Source organism: Erpetoichthys calabaricus, chromosome 7 (genome assembly GCF_900747795.2).
Source record: "Erpetoichthys calabaricus chromosome 7, fErpCal1.3, whole genome shotgun sequence".
In the NCBI taxonomy this organism is placed as follows: Eukaryota; Metazoa; Chordata; class Cladistia; order Polypteriformes; family Polypteridae; genus Erpetoichthys; species Erpetoichthys calabaricus.
In genome coordinates this window covers 177,529,156-177,552,177 of record NC_041400.2, presented here as the reverse complement: position 1 = coordinate 177,552,177, position 23,022 = coordinate 177,529,156, and the positions used below count along the sequence as shown (strand labels likewise).

At 37.9% G+C, this 23,022-nt stretch overlaps 1 protein-coding gene across 4 annotated transcripts in view; it reads left to right on the top strand.

Annotated features, from left to right (window-relative positions):
- pias2 (protein inhibitor of activated STAT, 2) overlaps positions 1 to 23,022 on the top strand; it is a 42,735-nt gene that overhangs the window by 9,166 nt on the left and 10,547 nt on the right. For 2 of the 4 annotated variants that reach the window (XM_028805758.2, XM_051930041.1), the window contains 8 exons: positions 9,142 to 9,314; positions 9,430 to 9,514; positions 11,691 to 11,741; positions 15,556 to 15,646; positions 17,055 to 17,189; positions 18,490 to 18,595; positions 21,736 to 21,809; positions 21,899 to 22,059. In XM_028805758.2, the coding sequence (XP_028661591.1) occupies positions 9,142 to 9,314; positions 9,430 to 9,514; positions 11,691 to 11,741; positions 15,556 to 15,646; positions 17,055 to 17,189; positions 18,490 to 18,595; positions 21,736 to 21,809; positions 21,899 to 22,059 (876 nt within the window). Of the gene's footprint in view, positions 1 to 8,845; positions 9,315 to 9,429; positions 9,515 to 11,690; positions 11,742 to 15,555; positions 15,647 to 17,054; positions 17,190 to 18,489; positions 18,596 to 21,735; positions 21,810 to 21,898; positions 22,060 to 23,022 lie in introns of all 4 variants that reach the window. The other 2 variants (XM_028805756.2, XM_028805757.2) reach the window with 1 other exon arrangement.

Below are 23,022 nucleotides of genomic sequence, written 5' to 3'. Positions count from 1 at the left end.
ACACACAGACGCGAGAGAGAGAGACGCGCATGAGAGAGAGAGAGAGAGACGCGCATGAGACAGACAGACACACACACAAGAGCGAGAGAGAGAGAGGGCTGGCTGCATAAGGCCAAGAAGGCAATTAAAGAATGCACTGGGCTTGTTTTTAAAGAGACTGCTTCCAGCATTATTTTAACCTCGTTGTATTTAATGAAGACTTTTTTCTGTTGGATTTTAACCTCCACTTCACTTCTGTTTACAGCGATCGGTTCATAGCGTGCATTGTTGCAATGTTACTTTTCTTGGTGGTTTATTAAATTACGGATTTTTCAAATGTTCATTTTTTTCCCTGTGCTTAAAACTCATTTAAAAAAAAAAAAAGTGTTTTTAGCGAGCGGTTCGTAGCGCTATGGCGCAAACTATTGCAGTGTTAATTTTTTCTGTTGTTCAAGGTTTTCTCAGTGTTACTCAATGTTTTTATATTGAATAACATTTACATTTCTCAATTTTTTTATTTTTAATAAATTTGCAAAAATCTCAAGTAAACTTTTTTCACGTTGTCATTATGGGGTGTTGTGTGTAGAATTCTGAGGGAAAAAAAATGAATTTAATCCATTTTGGAATAAGGCTGTAACATAACAAAATGTGGAAAAAGTGATGCACTGTGAATACTTTCCGGATGCACTGTAGTTTACTATTACGCTGTGCATTCTATGGTATTAACTATATTTGTGCTTAAAAATCTTTAAAAACAATATGTATATTTACATACAGTTCGTATGGTCTGGAACGGATTAATTGTATTTACATACAATCCTATGGGGGAAATTACTTCGGGTCACGACCAAATTGGGTTACAACCAGAGTTTTGGAACGAATTACGGTCATGACCCAAGGTTCCACTGTACTGAAAAATAAGGACAATTTTTTAAAATTATTTTATTAGAAGATATTAACAATACTGGTGTATTGCTCAAAGTATGATTAAAAAATATATATTATTAAAAAAATGAATATAGTATTATTAGTGAGAGGGCTGAGGTTGGTGTGATATGACAACTTTTTCGATGTGTGGTGCCATTTTTGTCATCAGCAATCTTAAATTGCCACATTCCACTATTGACAATCTGTTTCTTTTCTTTGTTAATTGTTGATCATGCTAAATTCTGTTTCAGCTAAAAATTATGACAGGAGACTTGTAGATCGTCTAATTCTTGTTGCCGTCAAAGAAAAGTAGTGTTTCTTCCCAATGAAGAGGCGTATCCGCAAGAAATAAAAGATTTGTTGTTTGGTGAAAGTGAAATTCACATACGCAAGCGACAGAGACGCAAAGTTGCTAGCGCATAGAGCAGGCCGGGGGAGTTGGTGAGCGAAGCCCCCTAGTTTCTTTTTTAATAAGTAGGTCCACGTAAGTTTTTGTAGGTACCACACTGTAATTTTAGGTTTACACTTGCTCTGAAGGAATTCTGAAACAATCTGGTATTGATAAGAAAACTTCTCACATATTTATAGTAATGTTCAATAAACCTGTCAGAACATGCATAGATTCGGTCCTCTGCACGTGCATTAATCTTGTAAGGACTTGTGTGATCTGAGAATGCGTGACTTGTGCAAACTTGTAAATGTAATGTACCAATACCTACTATTTAATGCGGACACGTCTTTCTTAATGGACATTTTGAATAATTGGTTGAAACATGCATTCGATGATTTTTAGTATTAATCAAACCTTTCAGCGAGTTCTTGCAAGTATTACCCAAGGGGGCGGCAGCTGGTCCCCAGGGCCCCTTAATATATCATGGATCAGAAATGCCCCCTTAGATTTCTTCAGTGCCAGCCGGTGTGTGGTACCACCCCCGTTGGGAACCTTAGAAATACATTGTATGGCTTTGAGTGTTTATTTTTTGCTTTCACTTTGCAAAAGTTTCAGTGCAAACTTATGTATGCATTGCCAAAGCATTAACTCTTTGAGGGCTGAATATTATTTTCCAAAACAACGCAGTATTTTGAAAAGCACACAAAGCAATGGTTTCACACATGAATCAACATTAAACATCTGTTGCTTCATGCGGTGGCCGCCAGAGTGGAACAAAAACGTAACATCGAGGTTTGTCACCGTTTTACATTTGATTACCACCGCCAGCACCTCCTGTTGACAAAAGTCGACATCCGCTCTGAAAGAGTTAAGAAAGTTCAGCCTACTTAGGCTTTGCAATTATTTCAAAATAGAAAAAGTGAAGCCTTTACTTATTTAAAATGATGTGGTAAACACATAGCCAATTTTTAAGAATAAGTTGCTGGTGGCCTTCCAGTTGTATATTAACGTCACTATAAAAAAAAATCTCATTTTAATATAAAAAAAATGACTTGCCTCCCTGTTTCCATTCTGTGTTCACATTATGTTTTCACACTTGTTGGTCACCCACAAATTATTTAGTCTTTAACTTAACTCCACTTAAAAAAGAACAACACATATATATAACAGCAGTAGATGCAAGATTTAAAGGCTATGCATCCATGTTCTGTATAAATCCAGTAAGTATTTGGATCTGTACATCTCCTCAGGCTTTTCCCCACTCCAACAGTTGCCTTTTATATATATATAATATATATATATAAAATAAAAATAGTTTAAGTAGGCAACAATAATATGTGTGCATGTATATGTGTAACATGAATGTAGAATATTCAGACCTCTTCACTTTCTGCACACTTTGTATTATAGATTTAATTTTAAATGGATAAATTTGCCATTTTTCCCCACAATGCACTCAGTAACCCATAATGATAACACATCATTCAAACTTAATTATAGAGCATGTTTAAGCAAAAACAAAACTGAACCATAAACTATTCTCATATTGACTCACTCCCTTAAAGTGTACAGACACCCAAAACCATACAGTGAGTGCCCAGATGTTCTCCAAGTGTTATTGGTGGAATTGCTGAGGTGCTTAACTCTTCGGGCTGTTTTTTTTTGTTTCTTTTCTCCCAGGGCTGAATATTTTTCCAAAAACTAACATTTTTTAAAAAAGAACACAAAGCAATTGTTTAACATATCAAATCAACAAAAAATATTTACTTTTGACATATGTTACTGTCTTGCATGTTGTATGAGCCTACATACTCTATGATTTCACATACATATCACATACATTTTACACAGCAAAGTCTGATCTCACTCAAAGCAGCCAATTTCAGTCATTGCCACATTGCACTCCTTACAATATGTGTTGCTTTGGTGCCTATTTTTCAATTGTCTGTTGCTGCACTTTCTCACATATATTGTTAGTGTGTACTGTAGAGAGACAAGTCACCCATTTGCCATCGTGCCATGCCACTGCCACCGCCACCAAGTTTTCTGCCTGAATGAAAACCGTATTGTCATCTCTTTTCATCTTCTGAAACTTTATGAACTTTATGTATGGCATTATAGCCTGGCTCACCCCATGGGATTTGCTTCTGTTTATTACAGAAGTGAATAAAACTTTGCAGCAGCACGTACCTAAGCCACCAGGGGACAAAACACGTTTGGACCAATGCTCCCTGAAGTTATATCACCAGTTCTGTCCTATCTCTATTTGTAATGCCACAGCGCTCTTCATCTCGTCTTTCGTTGTGGGTTTCCACTTTGAAAAACAAGAATGCGATGCAAATGCAGCCCGCGATTCAAAAAAAATCTCTGCCTACCTGTTTGTCTCGTCTGACAGTAGCTGAAAAGCAGCATCAGGAGAGAGCAGCCTGAAGTACAGCAGCTGGTGATCTGTCGTGTCCAACAGCAAGCCATGCCGTCTTGTAAACTCCGGTAGCCAGATCGGCTCTCAACAGATCAATGTCTATGTATTTATCCCATGCGAACCTTGCCGTAGATGCATCGGCTGCGCGAAGGCACTCAACTGGCAGCAGATCCGCTGGCGCGGCATTGGCTGGTGTCTGATCAGCTGATACCTGCTTCTCACTCTCTTGCTCGATCTCCTGATCACTGCCAATAAAATCCGATTCTGAAAAATCAAGAGTCCGACTCCGCGATAATGCGCAAAACATCATCTGCCGAGTGTTTTCTTTTCTGCACTTGCTTCGCTCCCTTTTCACATGTCGATGCCATCTTGCCATTGTTTACATTTCGCAACTCACGCACACGCAAGGTTTAGTTGCCGAGTCAACGAGTCTAGCATTCCTCCAAGCACAGAGGGAATGCCTGTGACGTGACAGTGAGATTTGTCGCCATTAACAGCTGATTGTCGCCCCCTATGCCTGGATGTCGACATTCGCCTTCAACCCCTCCTATCGACAAAAGTCGACATCCGCCCTAAAAGAGTTAATCTGTTTCGACCATTAAAGATTTCAGTGGAATTTAAGGATTTTATTTATCAAGTATAGTAGATTGACAATAAGGAATAATAAATTTCAATATACTCTAGATCTAAAACAATACATAATATTTTAAGGCACAGAAATTTTTACTAATTCATGTTTTGACCAAGTATTGGGATAATGTATCTTGTGTTCCCTGCTAATTCTCACCTATGCAATATTGGGGTTGTATGTAGTGGGAAAAGGATAAAGATTATCATAATACTATAACTGAAAAAGGCCAAGAGAGGAAGTAAAACTATGATGTATTGAAGATACAGTGGACCCTTGACTTACGAACTCAATTCGTTCGCGAGGGTTGGTTGTAACTCAATTGGGTTGTAAGTCAAGACTATTTTTCCCATAAGAAATAATGGAAATGCCCTTAATGTGCTCTGAACCTCCCACAGCAACACTTACTTAACTTTTTTTAATAAAAAAGGTTGTATAATGTGCATAATTTACCAAAAACACCAACAATTTTTCTAATGTACTAACCAAAAAGTTATAAAAAGTGCCTAGCCTACCAGAAACAACAATTTCATACTGTACTCGCCATTTAAGTTGACATCTTTGGCTTGCAGGAAGGAAGGAAGGAAGGAAGGAGGAGAATGAAATGGAAGGTGGTTATTGTTTGGAAGGAGCTTCCTTATACAAATCTTTTCTTTGTAAAATTGTTGAGATGGTGGATTTCGAAATGCTGTACATATTAGCGAGATCGGTCACATGAACGCCACTCTCATATTTCCACACAATTTCCTTCTTCATTTCGATTGTGATCGCTTTCTTTACCTTCGTTACCTTCTCTTCCTTCCTTAGTAAATATCGAAATAAATTATATAAATCACTGCACTGACAGAAATTACGTCCACGAACACATGTATCTGGGCTCCGACTGACGCTTACAAACGCTCTTGGCTGCTTGTTTATAATCGCACAAGCAGATACACGTGACCACATTCGGGTCGTAACGCAGGACATTGATCGTAATTTAAAACAAAAATTTTGGTCGTAAACCAAGTTATTCACATGTCAGGCCGTTCGTATATCAAGGTTCGACTATATTTTTGGAGTTACCAGTGTGAATCTGCCAAAAGTGTTCAGTGGTGCTGCATAACTGCTTATATGTCTAGTTAAACCAACTTACAGATTTTGCAAAATCAGTCAAAAAGAATATAACCTAGCAATCTCTGCATCACACTACTGGAAATTAAATGGGCTCTCACTCACTGACTTTTCCTCGGATAGAGCAGCTTTGCTATCAGGGTGAACCCTGTTAAATCGGCAAAGATAACCACTGGTTTAAGTAATTGAGTCCAGTGGAGTTGGTGAAGGGTGCATCTACCTAAGGCCGGATTTATACTTCACGCGACGCATGCTGCAGCAGACGCTCCTGCTACGAAAGCGTTGTAGTGTTCATACTTGTGCATGTACTTTACGTACATCTGGAGGAATCCACCAGGTGGCAGTGCGAGATATTATCACGGTGAGAACAGGTTCAGCTTCTCTGTGTTGTGAATTGCCTAGAACACCCATTAAATTCCAATGACACCTTTCCGCAATATCTCTGAAAATGATGTTTAATGATTAAATCCATCAATCCAGGGATGTGTCCATTCCAGCAAGCATTGGACACGAGTGAGAAACTATCCCTGGACAAGGCCTCAGCTCATCGCAAGGTGAATACAAGCACACATATACACTAGCGTCATTTTAGCGGCACCAAATCCCCAAATCTGCAGATGTTTGGAAGGAAACTAGAGCACAGTGTGGAATCCAAGCAGGGAATACCAGCGGCATGACTCCATGCGAGACAGCAGTGCTGCCGCTCCACCACCATGTCACCCCCATGTGTGTAATTATTAACAGTATTCATTATTTAAATGAAATTAACGATTTATCTGTAAAATGTAACATACACACTTGAATGCATTTCATCATGAAAGTGATATCAAGTATAAATCTAAAGATTCTAAATGTGCAGAGAGTTGGAATATCATACGTTTAATGTGTACTGTGTGGTGATCCAGTGCTGCATGCCGTAGTGATTAAAAACTGGGATGATGTTTACGATGGTCTGCTTTAATGATAAACTACGAGGTTAAAGTGGACATTTCGAAATTAAAGCCGAAATTTCCACTTTAATCACAAAATGCACGTTTTCACCAAGTCCTTAATTTTTTTTCTTCGTGGCTCAAATACAGTGCTGTCATTACGTTGCTATTTTGAAGTTACAAAAAAAAAAAAAAAAAAGACGGCACAAAAGATGGTAGGACTTTTAAAATGTATCGTGTCATTACGATCGGGAATATGCGATGCTTGAATAGAAAAGCACCACAAATGCATCTGTATGTTGGCATTTTGCTTCACCACATCGAACCATTCATCAAACATCGAAACACACACATCAATCCCCGTAGGATCTGCATAGAGGCTTTCTGTCACATGTAGATAGTAAACAGAGACTCTGACGTCACATTTCAACTTTTAACACACTGCGCCCCCGACTTTTTGCTGGTACTGCAACTCGTGCACGTGTCACGTTAATTTCTGAGGACCTGCTCAGAGGACGTGTCAAACGCGTGACAGCCATGATGCATACACGTTCTGAGCGTGAAGTATAAACAAGCCCTAAGGAAAAAAGGTAAAGATTATTCCCGCACTGAGAAAGAAATGAATAGAGTAGCTTCTTTTCCCTGTAGTTTTTTTGCACACCAATGCAGATCTTCACTAACTCTACTGATCTTACTTATTGAAAACTAATGCAAATATTGGAAGAACATGCAAACTCCATACATTGGTAACCATATATGTTAGATGTGTTGCATATGCTGGAATTATATAAATTACATAATGTAAAAAATTTACCTCAGTCATTAGTTTCACTCTTTTTAAATAGAAATGCTACAATATAAAGTGTAGGCAAAAAGTGTAAAGGGAAAAAAAACACAGATAACAATGCAAACTTTTTGCATTTTACAGCACAATCCAGTTTATTGTAGTTAGTAATATATTTCTGCATGTTTTGAAAACTGGGTGAGTAGTTCTTGTGCAATTATAAAGCTATGTACTTTTTGGTCTAGCACTTGACGTGTGAGAGAATTGCTGCTCTCTGAAATATTTATCAAAAAGAATTTTTATTGAGAAATCTGGAGCGCTGATTAATACTAGTTTAAGCAAAGGGAGACAAACAGAAATGCTGTGCCTCCTGTAGAATTAAGCACCTCTCCAGTACGCCACACCATCATGCTGCACTACACACGGCTTTCCTCTTGATAAAATGCAGACATGTGCAGTTATTGAAGAAAAAAAAAAAAAGGCCCTCCATGAAATCTCAATTGCATCGAAGCAATAAGAGGGTGGGTGTGGTCCCCTGTGAAGTCCTGGTCACTTTGAAGCAATAATCTTGGCGTTAACTGAGAAGTCTTTATCACATCAAAGCAGTGGGAGTGTTGCACCCTACGATGTCTACAGAACAAACATTTTCCACACATACACTATAGAGTGTCAAGGGAATGGGGTGGACTAGGGTTATTTGAAAGGAAAGCTGAAGTCTAATTCAGGTACTAAAAATCCCAAAATGCTGGTATCATACCGTTTTAAAATTTGGGGTTTTCAGGACCTTTCCTAGTACCAGTATACTGTGCAACCCTAGCATGCACATAGTGCTAGCTACAGGGTCATGACGTGTACAGTACATAATGTGCATATACAGTTGCAATTGGAAATAATTAACACCCCCACCCCTCCAAAGATTGCAATGATTTACTAATTAAAGTTTTTCAAAGAGCTAGATTTGTGCCTTGGATGACTTCTTTATCAGTTGAGTGATGCATAAAATCAACAAAGAAAATGTTTAATGTACTATTCTCGAGTAACGGTATTTTTTTTGTATGTGGCCTTTAGTGAAAAACTCTTGTAACATTGTTCAATAGTACAAAATATTTTGGCTGTATTTTATTGGTTTATTTTTTAAAGTCTGTTCTGTAATCCACTTTAGTAGTTCCAAAATATTTAAATGGGATATTAAAAGTGCAGAGTCACACTTTAAAAGAACAGCATTTTAAATTGTTGGTAATGGATTAATTTTCTACTCACATTGCAAAAAGCTGCATAATTCGATAGTACTGTATTTAGAGTTTAAAGTTCTGTATTGCTTTCTTTTTAATTGGTACAGGGTTCTTTGTGCAAGTAATAGTATATGAAGATTAAACCCAGAATTTTAAATGAGTCCAAATTCTTCGATGAATTTTTGCATTTCTGGTTATGAATTTTAAAAACATTGCAGGAAAGTTAATGTTAATGATCATTGTACCTTAAAGAGTGAGAGCAAAAAAAAAATCCTTTATAATTGACTCCTAACAGTAAACTAGGTATCTATTTATTAATTTATTTTATCTAGTAGCCCCCTTTTGTACTTTTAACTTGATGTAGAGAAATTAAGGAAGTTATTTTGTAGTCTATAGTTTTAAAATAGTCCGATGTTAAAGTGACCTTTCATATTTTTCAGAATATGGTATCAAGTTTTCGTGTGTCAGAACTACAGGTATTATTGGGCTTTGCTGGACGTAACAAGAGTGGTCGCAAACATGAACTTCTTTTAAGAGCATTGCATTTGATAAAGAGTGGCTGTAGCCCAGCTGTTCAAATCAAAATTAAGGAGCTGTATAAACGGCGATATCCCAGAACTATTGAAAATCTTCCGGACTTGTCGGCTCTTAAATCATCAATCTTTGCACTGGACAGTAGTACTTCATTAGTGGAGTCTGATTTGGCCATCGCCCACTTGCATTCTCATCCTTCCAGCTCTATCACTCCACAGTCAGCGGCAGCCATCAGTTCAATACTGTTACATGAAACAAAACCAAGAATAGACATGCAGCAGCCAGCCCCCATCCCTCCAGTGCATCCAGACGTCCAGCTGCGGAGTTTGCCATTTTATGATGTACTGGACATTCTCATCAAGCCTTCAAGCTTAGGTAAGCCAACATAAACATTCAGATTAGTGTTTATATACATATCTGATGTATTTGTTTTCCTGTGTTTAGTTTTGTGTCACTACTCTTAAAAAAAGATTTTTTGTTTTTTAATTAGGTGCAAGCAATATTCAACGATTCCAAGAGAAATATTTTATCTTTGCTTTGACTCCACAGCAGGTGCGAGAAGTGTGCATATCAAGGTATGGGCCTTTCTTTTTTGGTACATTTTTAATCACTGAGGTGCATATTGTTGACCTTAGCTTGTCCTATAATTCTTTTTGATATAATTTTTACTATGAATTAGATCAACAAATGTATCAATACAGACTCAAAAGTTCCCCTCGGGGATTAATACAATGTACCAAATACCAAAAATAACTAAATAAGTAAATAAATAAATAAATGGGAATTTAGTATTAAAGATAGTGTTACACAATGGATGTCCTGTGTTGTATTGTTTAACTATTTTAGGGCTAATTTTTTTTTGTTTCTTTGCTCCCAGGGCTGAATATTTTTCCAAAAACTAACATTTTTTAAAAAAGAACACAAAGCAATTGTTTAACATATCAAATCAACAAAAAATATTTACTTTTGACAAATGTTACTGTCTTGCATGTTGTATGAACCTGCATACTATATGATTTCACATACATATCACATACATTTTACATAGCAAAGTCCTGCAAAGTCTGATCTCGCTCAAAGCAGCCAATTTCAGTCATTGCCACATTGCACCCCTTACAATATGTGTTGCTTTGGTGCCTACTTTTCAATTGTCTGTTGCTGCACTTTCTCACATATATTGTTAGTGTGTACTGTAGAGGGACAGGTCACCCATTTGCCTGTCTGGCTTCAACTGTGAAGCCATGTGTCTCCTGTTCACCCTCACTGTGCCACAGGCTCCAATTCCTCTGCTCTGTAGCTCCATGAACAATTCTGTGCATGTATAAAAACTGTCCAAATGTACACAACATGACCCAAATGTTCATAGCCCTGAAGCAGCTCCAGCACAACCTGACTTGTCAAGGGACAGTTCTCTCTTTGAAAGAAATACTTTCCTGTATATGTAATTACTTTCAGGCAGAAAACCAGTGTTTGCTTCTGCCAGTACAAAATCCTTTATGCCATACTTTGTGGGCTTGTCTGGCATATATTTGCAGAAAAAAAGTGTCCCTTTTATTTTATCATAGAGTCATGCACAGACAAATCACAGCCAGGCTGATAAAATTGTTTCTATGTTGGTTCCATAATGTGAAGCAGGGGCTGAACTTTATGCATGGCGTTATAGCCTGGCTCACCCCATGGGATTTGCTTCTGTTTATTACAGAAGTGAATAAAACTTTGCAGCATCACATACCTGTCATCATGCTGCATAACCTGTCCAAAGCCACCAGGGGACATAGCACGTTTGGACCAGTCTCCCTGAAGTTATATCACCAGTTCTGTCCCATCTCTATTTGTAATGCCACAGCGCGCTTCATCTCGTCTTTTGTTGTGGGTTTCCACATTGAAAAACGAGAATGCGATGCAAGCGCAGCCCGCGATTCAAAAAAATTTCTCTGCCTACCTGTTTGTCTCGTCTGACAGTAGCTGAAAAGCAGCATCAGGAGAGAGCAGCCTGAAGTAGTTCAGCAGCTGGTGATCTGTCGTGTCCAACAGCAAGCCATGCCGTCTCGTGAAGTCCGGTAGCCAGTTCGGCTCCCACGGATCAATGTCTGTGTATTCCTCCCACGCGAACCTTGCCATAGATGCATCGGCTGCGCAAATGCACCAGCAGGGCAGCGAATCAGCTGGCGCGGCATCGGCTGGTGTCCGATCAGCTGATGCCGGCTTCTCACTCTTTTGCTCGATCTCCTGATCACTGTCAATAAAATCCAATTCTGAAAAATCAGAGCCCGACTTTGCGGTAATGCGCAAAACATTGTCTGCTGAGTGTTTTCTTTTCTGCACTCGCTTCGCTCCCTTGTGACATGTCGATGCCATCTTGCCATTGTTTACATTTCACATCTCACACACATGCAAGCATTAGTTGCCGAGTCAATGAGTCTAGCATTCCTCCAAGCACAGAGGGAATGCCTGTGACGTGACAGTGAGTTTTGTCGCCATTAACAGCTGATTGTCACCCTCTATCCCTGGATGTCGACTTTTGTCGACATTTGCCCTCAACCCCTCCTGTCGACAAAAGTTGACATCCGCCCTAAAAGAGTTAAATAATATGCATTCCAACCATCTTTCTTTAGTTTAGGAGCACACCCAAAATTCAGAAACAAACATATTTACAAAATATTACATCAAGAATTCCTTCTAGTTTAAGATAGAGATATGAAAGAGAATTCTTGTCTAGATTATGATATTATTCGTGTATTTTTTTTAAAGGGATTTTCTACCTGGAGGAAGAAGAGATTATATGGTCCAGATTCAGCTCAGGTATGGTTTGTATCAGTTGTTGGCTGAGAAAACTGCATGTATTAGAATTATGCATGTGGGTAATTTTACTGCATCTTCATCACCCACATTTAAATTTTTTTCTATTTTATTTTTATTTTTTTTACTCTTGCTTATATTACAATTTTCTAGATTTTCTTCCTAACTAGTTTATAACTAATTAATAATACAGTGTACTTGGAGAGCATGTTATTGCTACAACACTTGTATCAGTAAAGAGATCCTTTTTCCCTGTGTCATTCCACTTTATTACATTTACCTTTATTTATTGCCTTTAATGTTGTGAATTCTTTATATTTGTGTGTTTCGTAAGTTAATACCAATGTCTGGTGAGAATTTTATGTGAATAACCTCATTGGAAATATATTTACTAAAGAAAGTTGACGCATTCAATAGTAATTTCCCCCACTGTACTTTTTGGAAGACTCACACTTGGCCATACTGTTGCTGCTTAGACTGGACTCGATCAACGTGTCACAGATGAGGCTTCAGCCATGTTGTGGAACCTATACTGTGGCAGGGTTGGGGTGTTTCAATTCCTTCAACATAGCAGAGACACCTGTTTATGGGGTGAAAGTGTCAAATAGTGAATTTCTGTCTGGCAGAGAGTCAACCACACAGTGTACCTGTAAAAGACCTTGCAACCACTCAGCTAGAAGAAAGTCAGCCACTCCTTCAACAATGGCCTCATGTATGAACTAATAGATTGGGTTAAATGAATTTTGTTCATCATCACTTTTGGGTAAGTGAAGTCCCAGGGCATCACAAAAAGGCTATTAACAAGGAGCACGTTGAGAAGATGGTGGAGAATGGGATTATCAGGCCCTTAAGTTTTACTTGGGCCTCGCATGTGTTTTTGGGTCATAAATCATATGGAAAGTACGGGTCAGTGTGGACTATAAGAAGTAAATGCCAAGACCAGATTGAATACTTACCTTGTGCTCCTGGTCTTTGCAAGGAGCTCAAATGTTTAGTTTGCGTCACCTTCAGTGTGGATCCTGGCAAATGTTAATGGAATAGAACAGCAAGAGGAAGCCCACAGTAATTACACCTGAGGGGTTGCCAGTTCAAAGTAACACCTTTTGATTTAAAAAAAATGCAGGGGCCACATTTCAGCACATCATGCATCAGAATTCAAAAGAGTTTCTGTGTTTTGTTTATATAGATGACATAATATTTTTTCCCTGTGTGTTGAGCAACACTTGGATGCTGTCTTCCTCAAACTCCATATGACTAGACTGACTCTGAGCATGAAAATATGCAGTCTCCTCCAAACCCAAATCACCTTTCTATAAACATGTGGTGTCTGGTAAAGTGGTAGACGCCGATCCAGCTTTCCACCCTCCTCTGACCTAAAGTTACTTCAGCAGCTTCTGAGGTTGGTAGGCTACCACAAGATAATCCCTAGTTTTGCAGACATTGCCACCCAGCTTCACCATCTGAAGAGGAAAGATGTGCCATGGTCATGGATGCTATGAATCAGCTTAAGAAGGCTTTAGAAGTGCCTCCAACCCTGACACAACAAAATCCACAGATCCTTATTATTTGTAGCAGAGGTTTTTATAGAACTTTATTGAAAACCGTTTATATGCTTTCGAGGCATATCCATATTACTAAACGAGAATGGTAAACCGGATATGGACGCAGGGACCTGCCCGTGGACGCAAAAGACATAGTGCGCAAGTGCCACACAAGGTCCCCCCCCCAGAGTGAAACGGGAGAGACTACGCACGTACGCAAGTGCCACACAAGCCCCCCCCCCCCCCCCCGAGTGAAACGGGAGAGACTACACACGTGCGCAGGCGCCACACAAAGCCCCCCCCCCCAGAGCAAAACGGGAAAGACTAAGAACCGTCAGAGTAGGAAAAAAAATAAAACGTCATAAACAGGTTAAAGAACAGGGACAAACACATGGAGAGCAGGTTACAGAACAAAGCCCCCCTGCCCAGAGTAAAACGAGAAAGACTACGAACCGTCTGACATGCCACAAGCAGGATAAAGCGAGGTCAGAAATAAAACACAGAGTAGGAAACAAAGTAAAACTATATAAAGGGATTAAAGAACGGGGACGAACACATTGAGAGCGGGTTACAGATGATGAAAACTGGAATGCAACAGCTTCAAAAAAACCTAGGCACGAAACACATGCACACCGAGATACAGAATATAAAGGCAGAAACAACAACAGTTAAACGTCCACACCACACAGCGGAGGTACACAGCATGGTAAAAACCGACATAATACGGAAAGCGCAGGCGTCGCCGCCATATTGTGAGTGGCACTAATGCGTGGTGAAAGCACAGGAGGAGACATAGTAAAACAAGAGGAGTCAACGCCCCCTACGGAGTCCACAAAGGTTCATACATCAAACCCGAGATGGTACGGACTCGCGTCTGAAACCGCGGAAGCAAAACTGTCTCGGCTCCAAAACCAAACAGCTCAACAAGTAACACAGCTTCGACACCGAGCCCGCGTGGACAGATCTAATGAACGTGGACGCCTACAACGCGCGTCTCAAACTGCGTAGGCAAAGCAGGCACGGATTCAACACGACACAGCTCCAGTGACCGAGATACAAACACGTGCCTGCCTGGATATAATTAATAAACGCGGGCGCCTACAACGTGCGTCTGAAATGCCGCAAACCAGGCAGGCACTGCTCCAAAAAGAAAGAGCTCGACTAAACGAGATACGAAGTGAAACGGGAAACACTACAGAGTCCGCAATGCTCCACAATGCACCTCATAATAGTTCGGAAAGAGCTTCGTAGTAATAGTGGGGAGACCCAGAGTGATACGGGCGAACGCTCCATATTAAACATACGTCATCCTCACACATCTAACCTATACAGCATAGGTGAATCACATTACAGTGGTGTATTATTAACAGTACGATAAACATCACAGTATCGCAAACAAATGAAAATTATTACTCGAAAAAGGGAAATTATATTCACCACGGAGCAGGTGTCATTGAAACAAAAGCAGAATACAGCGAGATCAGAAATGAAAGACAGAGTAGAAAGCAAAGTAAGATGTCATAAACAGGTTAAACGAGGGGGCCAAACACATGGACAGCAAGTTACTGATAATGAAGACTGGAATTCAAAAGCTTCAAAAACCAAAGCTCGACTGACCGAGATACAAACTGAAACGGGAAACACTATGGGGTCCGCAGTAGTCCACAATGCACCGCATAGTAGTACGGACAGAGCTCCGTATTAACAGTGGGAGGCCCCAGAGTGACACGGGCAAACGCTCCGTATTAAACATGCGTCGTTCTCACACGTGGCTGCCCAGCGGGCACGGGTTCAAAACGCCGGGGGTAGGCGAGCGAAGCGAGCAGGGGGCGGAGCCCCCTTGTCTATCCTGAAGGGTAAAGTCTGGTTAATCATGAGTTATTTTGATGCACATCTCGGGGAAAATGACCATATGTATAGCAAAGAGAATGTGATGTGCATTTTTTTATTTTTTCATTATATTTAGGAGTTCTTTAACAAACTTTCATAGCATGGTTAAACCATTTTGTTTTTATTTTCCTTTACTAATTATTCAGGCACTGACACTTTGTGCACTTGACTTATATTTCTTAATGCTCAGTAAGATATGCCTAAGCCTTGCTGAAGTATATCTTTACAGTCTTTATGATTAGCAAAAATCTGTATACTCCTGAAGGCATGCTTTACCAGCTGTTGCTGTGTAGTTTTGGTGAGCAGTAGCAATTTCGAATTGTCACCATGTTAATTGAGCAGTGCTGACTTACTCAACTTGTATGCACTGTTGCTTTCTTGTGTAGGTTTTGCCTTGCGGAGACCAGCTGTCCCCAAGAAGACAATTTCCCAAGTAGTTTATGCATTAAAGTGAATGGCAAACTTTTTCCATTACCGGTAAGAGATTGTTTTTAATTTATCTTTGTTTAGTTTTCCATGCTCAGATGACATGTTATGTAGTAGATTTCATATTAATGCATGTTACTTGTTTAGTTTATCAACGTGAGATGTCCAAGTTAAATAAAATCAGAGGTCATCGATATCTTCACTAACAGAACTTGCTTTACAGAGATTCAGAGCAAACAATGAGTTATTTTAGGAGAAGCCAAATGGCAACACATGAAAATGTTCGGTTTTTCTGAAAAAGCCCTGTAAAATGTATCATTATGTAACCAACAAATCAGGTAGCAAGTTCCATGATAGCAAGTATTGAAAGATACTGTTTTGGTGGAATTGGATAAGGAGCATCAGCATCCTTGAAAGTAATGCTGATGTGAAGAGTAATGAAAGTAAGGTGAAGAAGACGGATAGATTCTTGAATATACAGGACTGACACAGGAAGAGGCTAAAATGTCCTTAAGTAAGGAAATATATCTCTTCCAAAGTTCAGTGTGTGATCAGTTTTTTTCTTACTCTGTAACCTTGATGATAAGCTCATGTTTTACAAATGGTGTTGTGCACCTTAGTGCACACATTCCTGGAATTCAATGTTTGTAACTACGTAAATGAGATAGCATAGCAAAGTAAGGCTCTGCTTATCAGCATTCCAGTTTGCTGCGGTGTATTTGTGAATAGACACATTATAGCAACTGCATAAATACAGTGTAGGGAAAATAATGTTCAGTGTTGTATATTTCACTTTCACTAAAGAGCTCCCATTTTCATTTGCTTGACAAAGAAGAAAAGATCAACCTATGTTAAGATCATAAGGTAGATGGCAGGCATAACTAAAAGTGACCCTTCAGTTAAATTGTGAGCAGCATGATACATTTTCCTTCCTGACAGCAGAGATTCGTTCATATAAGCAGTACATGTTGATGAAAGGAAAGAGAGGGAAAAAAAAGTCAAAATGTTTAATTAATGTATTTGAGGACAGTTGGTCCTTATTCAAAATTTCCAGTTAAAGCAAAGTTATGCTCGATTTGGTCATGCTCACTGAATGCATACCTGGCTTGGGAGGATATAAAAAAGTGTTTGCGAAATTAAATTGAGGTGCACTTGTGCTCCCTGACAAAAACATGCTGTGAAACCTTGTGCCAACATTTTCAGAGTTAACATTTGAGTACAGGATTTCTAATTTGGCATCTTTAAAAAAAAAAAAAAAAAAAAAAAAAAATCCTACTGGTAATTTATAATTAAATCTTTTCAAGTGTAAACCTTTGAATTAAGTGTTTGCTTGGTTTTTTCAACAAAATCAAAGAAATATACCTGATTTTCCCAAATTTTGTTAAGTTACTGTGGTTGTGATATATTTTATGATTATATTACCTGGTACTTGTATTTACTAATAGTTTTTATTTCTTAGGGTTATGCACCACCACCTAAAAATGGAGTGGAACAGAAGAGACCTGGGCGCCCATTAAACATTACTTCACTAGTTAGGTTGTCATCTGCAGTACCCAATAATATTTCTGTTACATGGGCTCCAGAAATTGGAAAGGTAAATAAGTTTGTTTTATATTCCATAGCAGATTTGTTGAAGATCTGTTTGCATATATATCTGATGAGATATCTTGTGAAAGGGATCCGAGTCTAAATACAGAATTTTATTTATGTTTTATATACACCTTAAACACATAGCCTGAAGGTAATTTTATACAATATAATTTTCATTGGCTAATAACTTTGTGAATGAAAATGAAAGCACATAGGCACAAGCTTTTTCCTGTCACAGCATATTTTCACTTATGCATGCCCGCTGTATTAGCATATCCCAGCAGAGTTATTTTGTCCTTGGCAACCTTAATTCCAGTATGGTTCTGTCTCTTTCTAGGGCAATAACACCATAACATTGATGTTCTTGCGTTAGGATTTCATCAGCAATTACCTTGGCAAACTGAATGTGGTGTTTTTTGTTTTTTTTTTTGTTGAATATTCAGTTTCCTTCAGTTTTGAGTTTATTATTATAGATCTTTGTTTCATGACCAGCATGCCATTAAATGGCATGTTTTCACTGCAACATTGTCAAATCCACTCTTTCAATACATGACAGAGATCTTCATTTTTAGGTTTTTATAGTGTTTCTCTATTTTTCATTAGCTTCTGTTCATCACTTTCAGCATGACACTTCAACAGTTTATCCCTTTAGGCCATAGGTGGTAGTCATTCCAACATGTAGGATGTTTTACACTTGTACCACTGTCCAGTTTCTCTTAACATTTTACAGGGGTGAATAAATCAGTAGTCCAGATGCCCAGAACTACGGGTTTTTAGTTCAACCAAACTGCAGGCTCACAAAGCCTGGTGGACTACTAGATGTTTTGAATCTTTGGTTCATGCAATATTTTTCTAACCAGAAACAATTTGATTAAAACCAAAGACCTAATTCATCATGTACAATCTCAGCTTTATCACTTTTAAGACAGTTGCTTATAGCGTTTCAGACTTCTGTAGCCCCCATCTAAAGCCTGGTTTATATATAAACTGATAAGATGTCGTATCAGTCAACCTGTGCTTCTTGTTTGTTTTGGCTTGTTTATCTTATGGTTAAGGTTTTTTTTTTTGTTTTTTTGTTTTTTTTTTGGGTTATTGTTTTGCATAACGTATTTAAATATCTGCTAATTTTCTGAGGTATTACTTGGCCATATATAGATCCTTAACAGGTAACATGTAAATATTTACTTGTCCTAATCATAATTTCTTTTAATTGTAGGGATTTATTTATGCAGTTCATCTGTTTTTCACCTACATGTTTTAAATTTAAAGCTGATCTCTCTTCTGTCTTTTTGTGTTTTTGGCAGACATATTCCATGTCTGTTTACCTTGTAAGACAACTGACATCATCACTACTGTTGCAGAGACTAAAAATGAAAGGCATTAGAAACCCGGACCATTCTAGAGCTCTGAGTAAGTATTATTCTGTTATCTGTATTCTGTATTGGTGTCAGTTCCCTTTTACATGTTAAAATATATTTTTCTAGTAACATTTATTAATTTCCTCATTGGTTTTCCAGTTATCAGTTAAACACAGCTCATTATATGTGACTTTTCAGTTTGCATCTGAGGATCACTGTCTTATTTTTGGCCTGGAATATGTAACTGTTAAATATGGCAAATGTACAAATATTGAACACTTCCAGATTTTTAGATATTTTCTTAGCCCTTTTGCGATTATGGTTAGCGTAGCACCGTACAATGAGGAAAATCTTACAGGAACAGCTTCGTTAACAGCTAATCAGAATATTTCAAGTGAAGGCAAATAACTTTTATACTTGATTGAAATGTTACTAGTTAAATCTGAGCACAGTTGCATTGCTTGTAATAAATTGCATATGCACTCAGTGGCCTAAAGGCCTACAGTTGAAGTCCGATGTTTACATACACTTAGGGTGAACTGTTTATAACCCCTCCACAGATTTTATACTAACAAATTTTAAATTTGGCTTACCGTTTAAGACATCTACTTGGTGAATAGCAAAAGTAATTTTTTACATAAGTGTTCACAGACAGATTTAACTTTGTATTGACTATATCACAATTCCAGTGGGTCACAAGTTTACATAACAGAACCCTCACAACATGGTACTCCCACCTCCATGCTTGACAGTTGGGATGGTGTTCTTTGGCTTGCCTCAACCTTTGTCCTCCAAATATAATGATTTCCCAACAGTTTAATCTTGGATTAATCAGACCAGAGGTAATTTCCCCAGAAGGCAAGATGTTTGTCCTCTTGTGCCACTGCAAACTGTAGCCTGTCTTTTTTATGACGGCTTTGGAGCAGTGGCTTTTTCCTTGCTGAACAGTCTTTCAGGTTATCTCGATCCAGGACTTTACTGTGGATATAGATACTTGTCTACCTGTTTCAACCAGCATCTTCACAAGGCCCTTTGCTGCTGTCCTGGAATTGATTTGCACCTTTCATGCCAAAGTGCATTCTTCCCTAGGAGACAGAATGAGTTGCCTTCCTGTGTGGTATGATGGTTGTGTGGTCCTATGGCGTTTATACTTAGGTATTATTGTTTTCACAGATGAATGTGGAACTTTTTGGAGTTTGGAATTTGTTCCCAAGCATGTACCGTATTTGTTGAGGTCCACATTTTTTTTTTCAGAGGTCTTGGTTGATTTCTTTTAATTTTCTTATTATGCCAAACAACGAGGCAGTGAGTTTGATGGTGGGCCATAACATCCATCCATATGTTAACTCCAATTAGGCAAATTTGCTATCAGAAGCTAATTGTGTAATTGCCTAAAGGCTTCACATTTTTTCTTGAATTTTCCAAGCTGTTTAAAGGCGCAGTAAACAAAGTGTATGGAAACTTGTGACTCAGTGGAATTATGATATAGTCAATAAAAAGTGAAATACTCTGTCTGTGAACATTGTTGGGGAAAAAAATACTTTTGCTTTGCATAAAGTACAGTGTTGCTTTAAAGACATAAATATGGCTTAAAACATCATCAAATTTTCACAGGAAGCCTAAAAGTAGATATGGAGAACCCAGCTAAACAAATGAGACAGAAATATCACACTTTGTCATTTATTAATTGAGGAAAATCGCCCAGTATTACATATCTCTGAGAGGCAAAAGTATGTGAACCTTTGCTTTTAGTATTTGATGTGAACCCCTTTTGCAGGTTTAAGTGCAACTTAACATTTACAGTAAGTGTTGATCAGTCCTACACATCGGCTTGGAGGAATTTTTGGCCCATTCCTTCATACAGAATTGCCTCAGCTCATTATGTTGCTGTTTTTTCCTCAAATGAACTGTATGGTTCAATTCCTTCTACAGCATTTCTATTGAGTTAAGGTCAGGACTTTGACTTGGCCCTTACTTGCATGATTTGCCTTTTTTGCTAGACAGAAGATGTGGAGTGTCTTTTGGGTTTAATCAATGATTATGCTTTTCTAAGAAAGGCAGAAAGAATTACAAGGTTTTTGTTCGGATCTCTGGTACATAGAAGAATTATTGCAAGCTGCTATTCTTTTTTGCAAATTTAAAATTTAAGCTTTCAGAGCTCTACAGAACAAGGTATTCCAGTGGGTAATCTAACGCATTCAGAAAGTGTTATACAGAGAAAATTGTTTTGAATGTCAGAATTGCCACCTTGAACCAAACACATACACCTGTGCAATGGATATAATGTAAAGGGTCAATTACACCTCACCCAGATCTTATTAGCATTAAAGAACATCAAATAGAAGCAGTTCTACAATTTTTAAAACGTACTGCAAAATGAAACTGAATCAAAAATTCAGGGATTGATCAGCTAAGAACCTTTTATTTAGACAACCTCTTCGAAAAAATTTTTTCATATAATTGAGGATGAAATATTTAAAAACTAATCTCACAATGAAAAATAAAAACAAAGGTCAAAATATTTTGGTTATTGTGTCCATGCCTGGCAGTCGTTGTTTTATCCCATTTTTATTTTGCAGAAACACTTAAATGCCCTAACATTAACAAGTCACTGTTCTGTTAGGCATCTGTGCTTAAGGTCCCAGAACATTTTTTTTCTTTTGTGATAATTTAATTTGTGGTTCTTTTATTTTTAAAATGAAAGTTTGAGAGGATGATTTAGTCTGTTGCTCTGAAACACTTGAACATTTATTCAGGCAATATGCTTGAGGTTTCATGTTCATTATTGCTCTGTTTCCTTTCTGGCTGTCTGCTTCATTTTGGGTTTTTAGTTTATTTATCTCCTCAATACGCGAGAACACATTTGTTGCATCTTTGCACCTTTTTGCTCATTTAATTTGCTAATTTAATTTTACTTTGAGAACAAATCCTTCTTTACTTGTGTATCCCCCTTTTAACCCTTTTAATACTAAGACAGTGGTAAAGAATTTTTGTTCGTGTAATATTCACACTAATTTTCCTGGTGTTTTGGTTGGCAATATACGTAGATAAGGAAACATTTTTTAAAAGCATAAATTCAAATAAAATTTAAAATACATTCAAAATTGTGTTTTTAGTGAAATTCCTAGGTATCATCATGCTTCTTTAAATAAAATCCTCCCACAATGTAATCTGTAATTGTTTTATTTTTAGTAAAAGAGAAGTTAACCGCTGACCCTGACAGTGAGATTGCAACTACTAGCCTTAGAGTTTCACTAATGTGCCCAGTAAGTAAGAAAGGTTTCTCTTTTAAATTTTGTTTTAGATTATATTTAATGTACATGTAACAAGCCAATCCACATTTGTGTTTTATCAGCTTGGGAAAATGCGGTTGACAGTACCTTGCCGTGCAGTTACTTGCTCTCATCTTCAGTGCTTTGATGCAGCACTTTACCTTCAAATGAATGAGAAAAAGCCCACATGGATTTGTCCAGTTTGTGATAAAAAGGCTGCTTATGAAAGTCTAATTATTGATGGGTAAGTTTAGTATTTTGAATATACTCAAATATTTGAGTTTTTCATGCAATACAGAGTCTCATGCATCCTTGAAATTATCAGAATTATTCTCCACCTGTGGAAAACCTTGGAAATTGAGAAAAATGCGTGTTGCTTGTACATTTAAAATGCATAGAGTGGTTGGGTTTTAACTTTACGTTGTCAAAATGATACCACAGTGGCTATCTTAACACCCTGGTTTTTTAACATTTATTGATCATTTGCAAAAAGAACTGGAAATGCTAAAATCACAAAGCTCTTTCTCTGCAGACCTGTTAATATTGGCCAAGTTCATATACAGTAAAAGCTAAGGCAGCAAGAAATATTTTATAATTTTGTTAAATTAAAAAAAAATCCTTTGAAGCAGGAAGTGCTAATTTGAACAATCTTTTTTTAATTTTGCCATTATTTACTGAGTTGCAAAAGTCATTGACTGTGAATATAGAGGATGTTCACAAATCAGCAATACAAAATGGGTCTTTATATAAGAGTGTCAAGCAGGAAGCTCTGGCTGAAAATAAACATATCTTTACATTCAAAACGTCACTTAGAAAATACTGCAGAGATGTGTCAGGAAGCCTTGTGGTCTGATGAGACTAAAGGCAAATTTTGTGGTGTGAACACTAAGTCTTATGTGTGGTATAAATATAACACTGCTTATCAGCCAGGTAACTCCATCCTTTCTATAAAGTGTTGGTGCAGTACTAGGCAGTGGCATCATCATGGTTACGTATGATGTGAAATATAAAGTCTCTTCAGACATTACAACATGGACTATTCATACTTACATGTCTTTATTGCCTGACTAATCCATGTGCTGTACTGCATGTTTCCTGCCTTGGATGTGCAGTGACTAATGTAAAGGGCATAACTTACTTAAAGGTGTTTATTCAGTAGTTATGGCTTGATACACTAGTTCACAAATTGCTTTAGGTTTGCATAGTT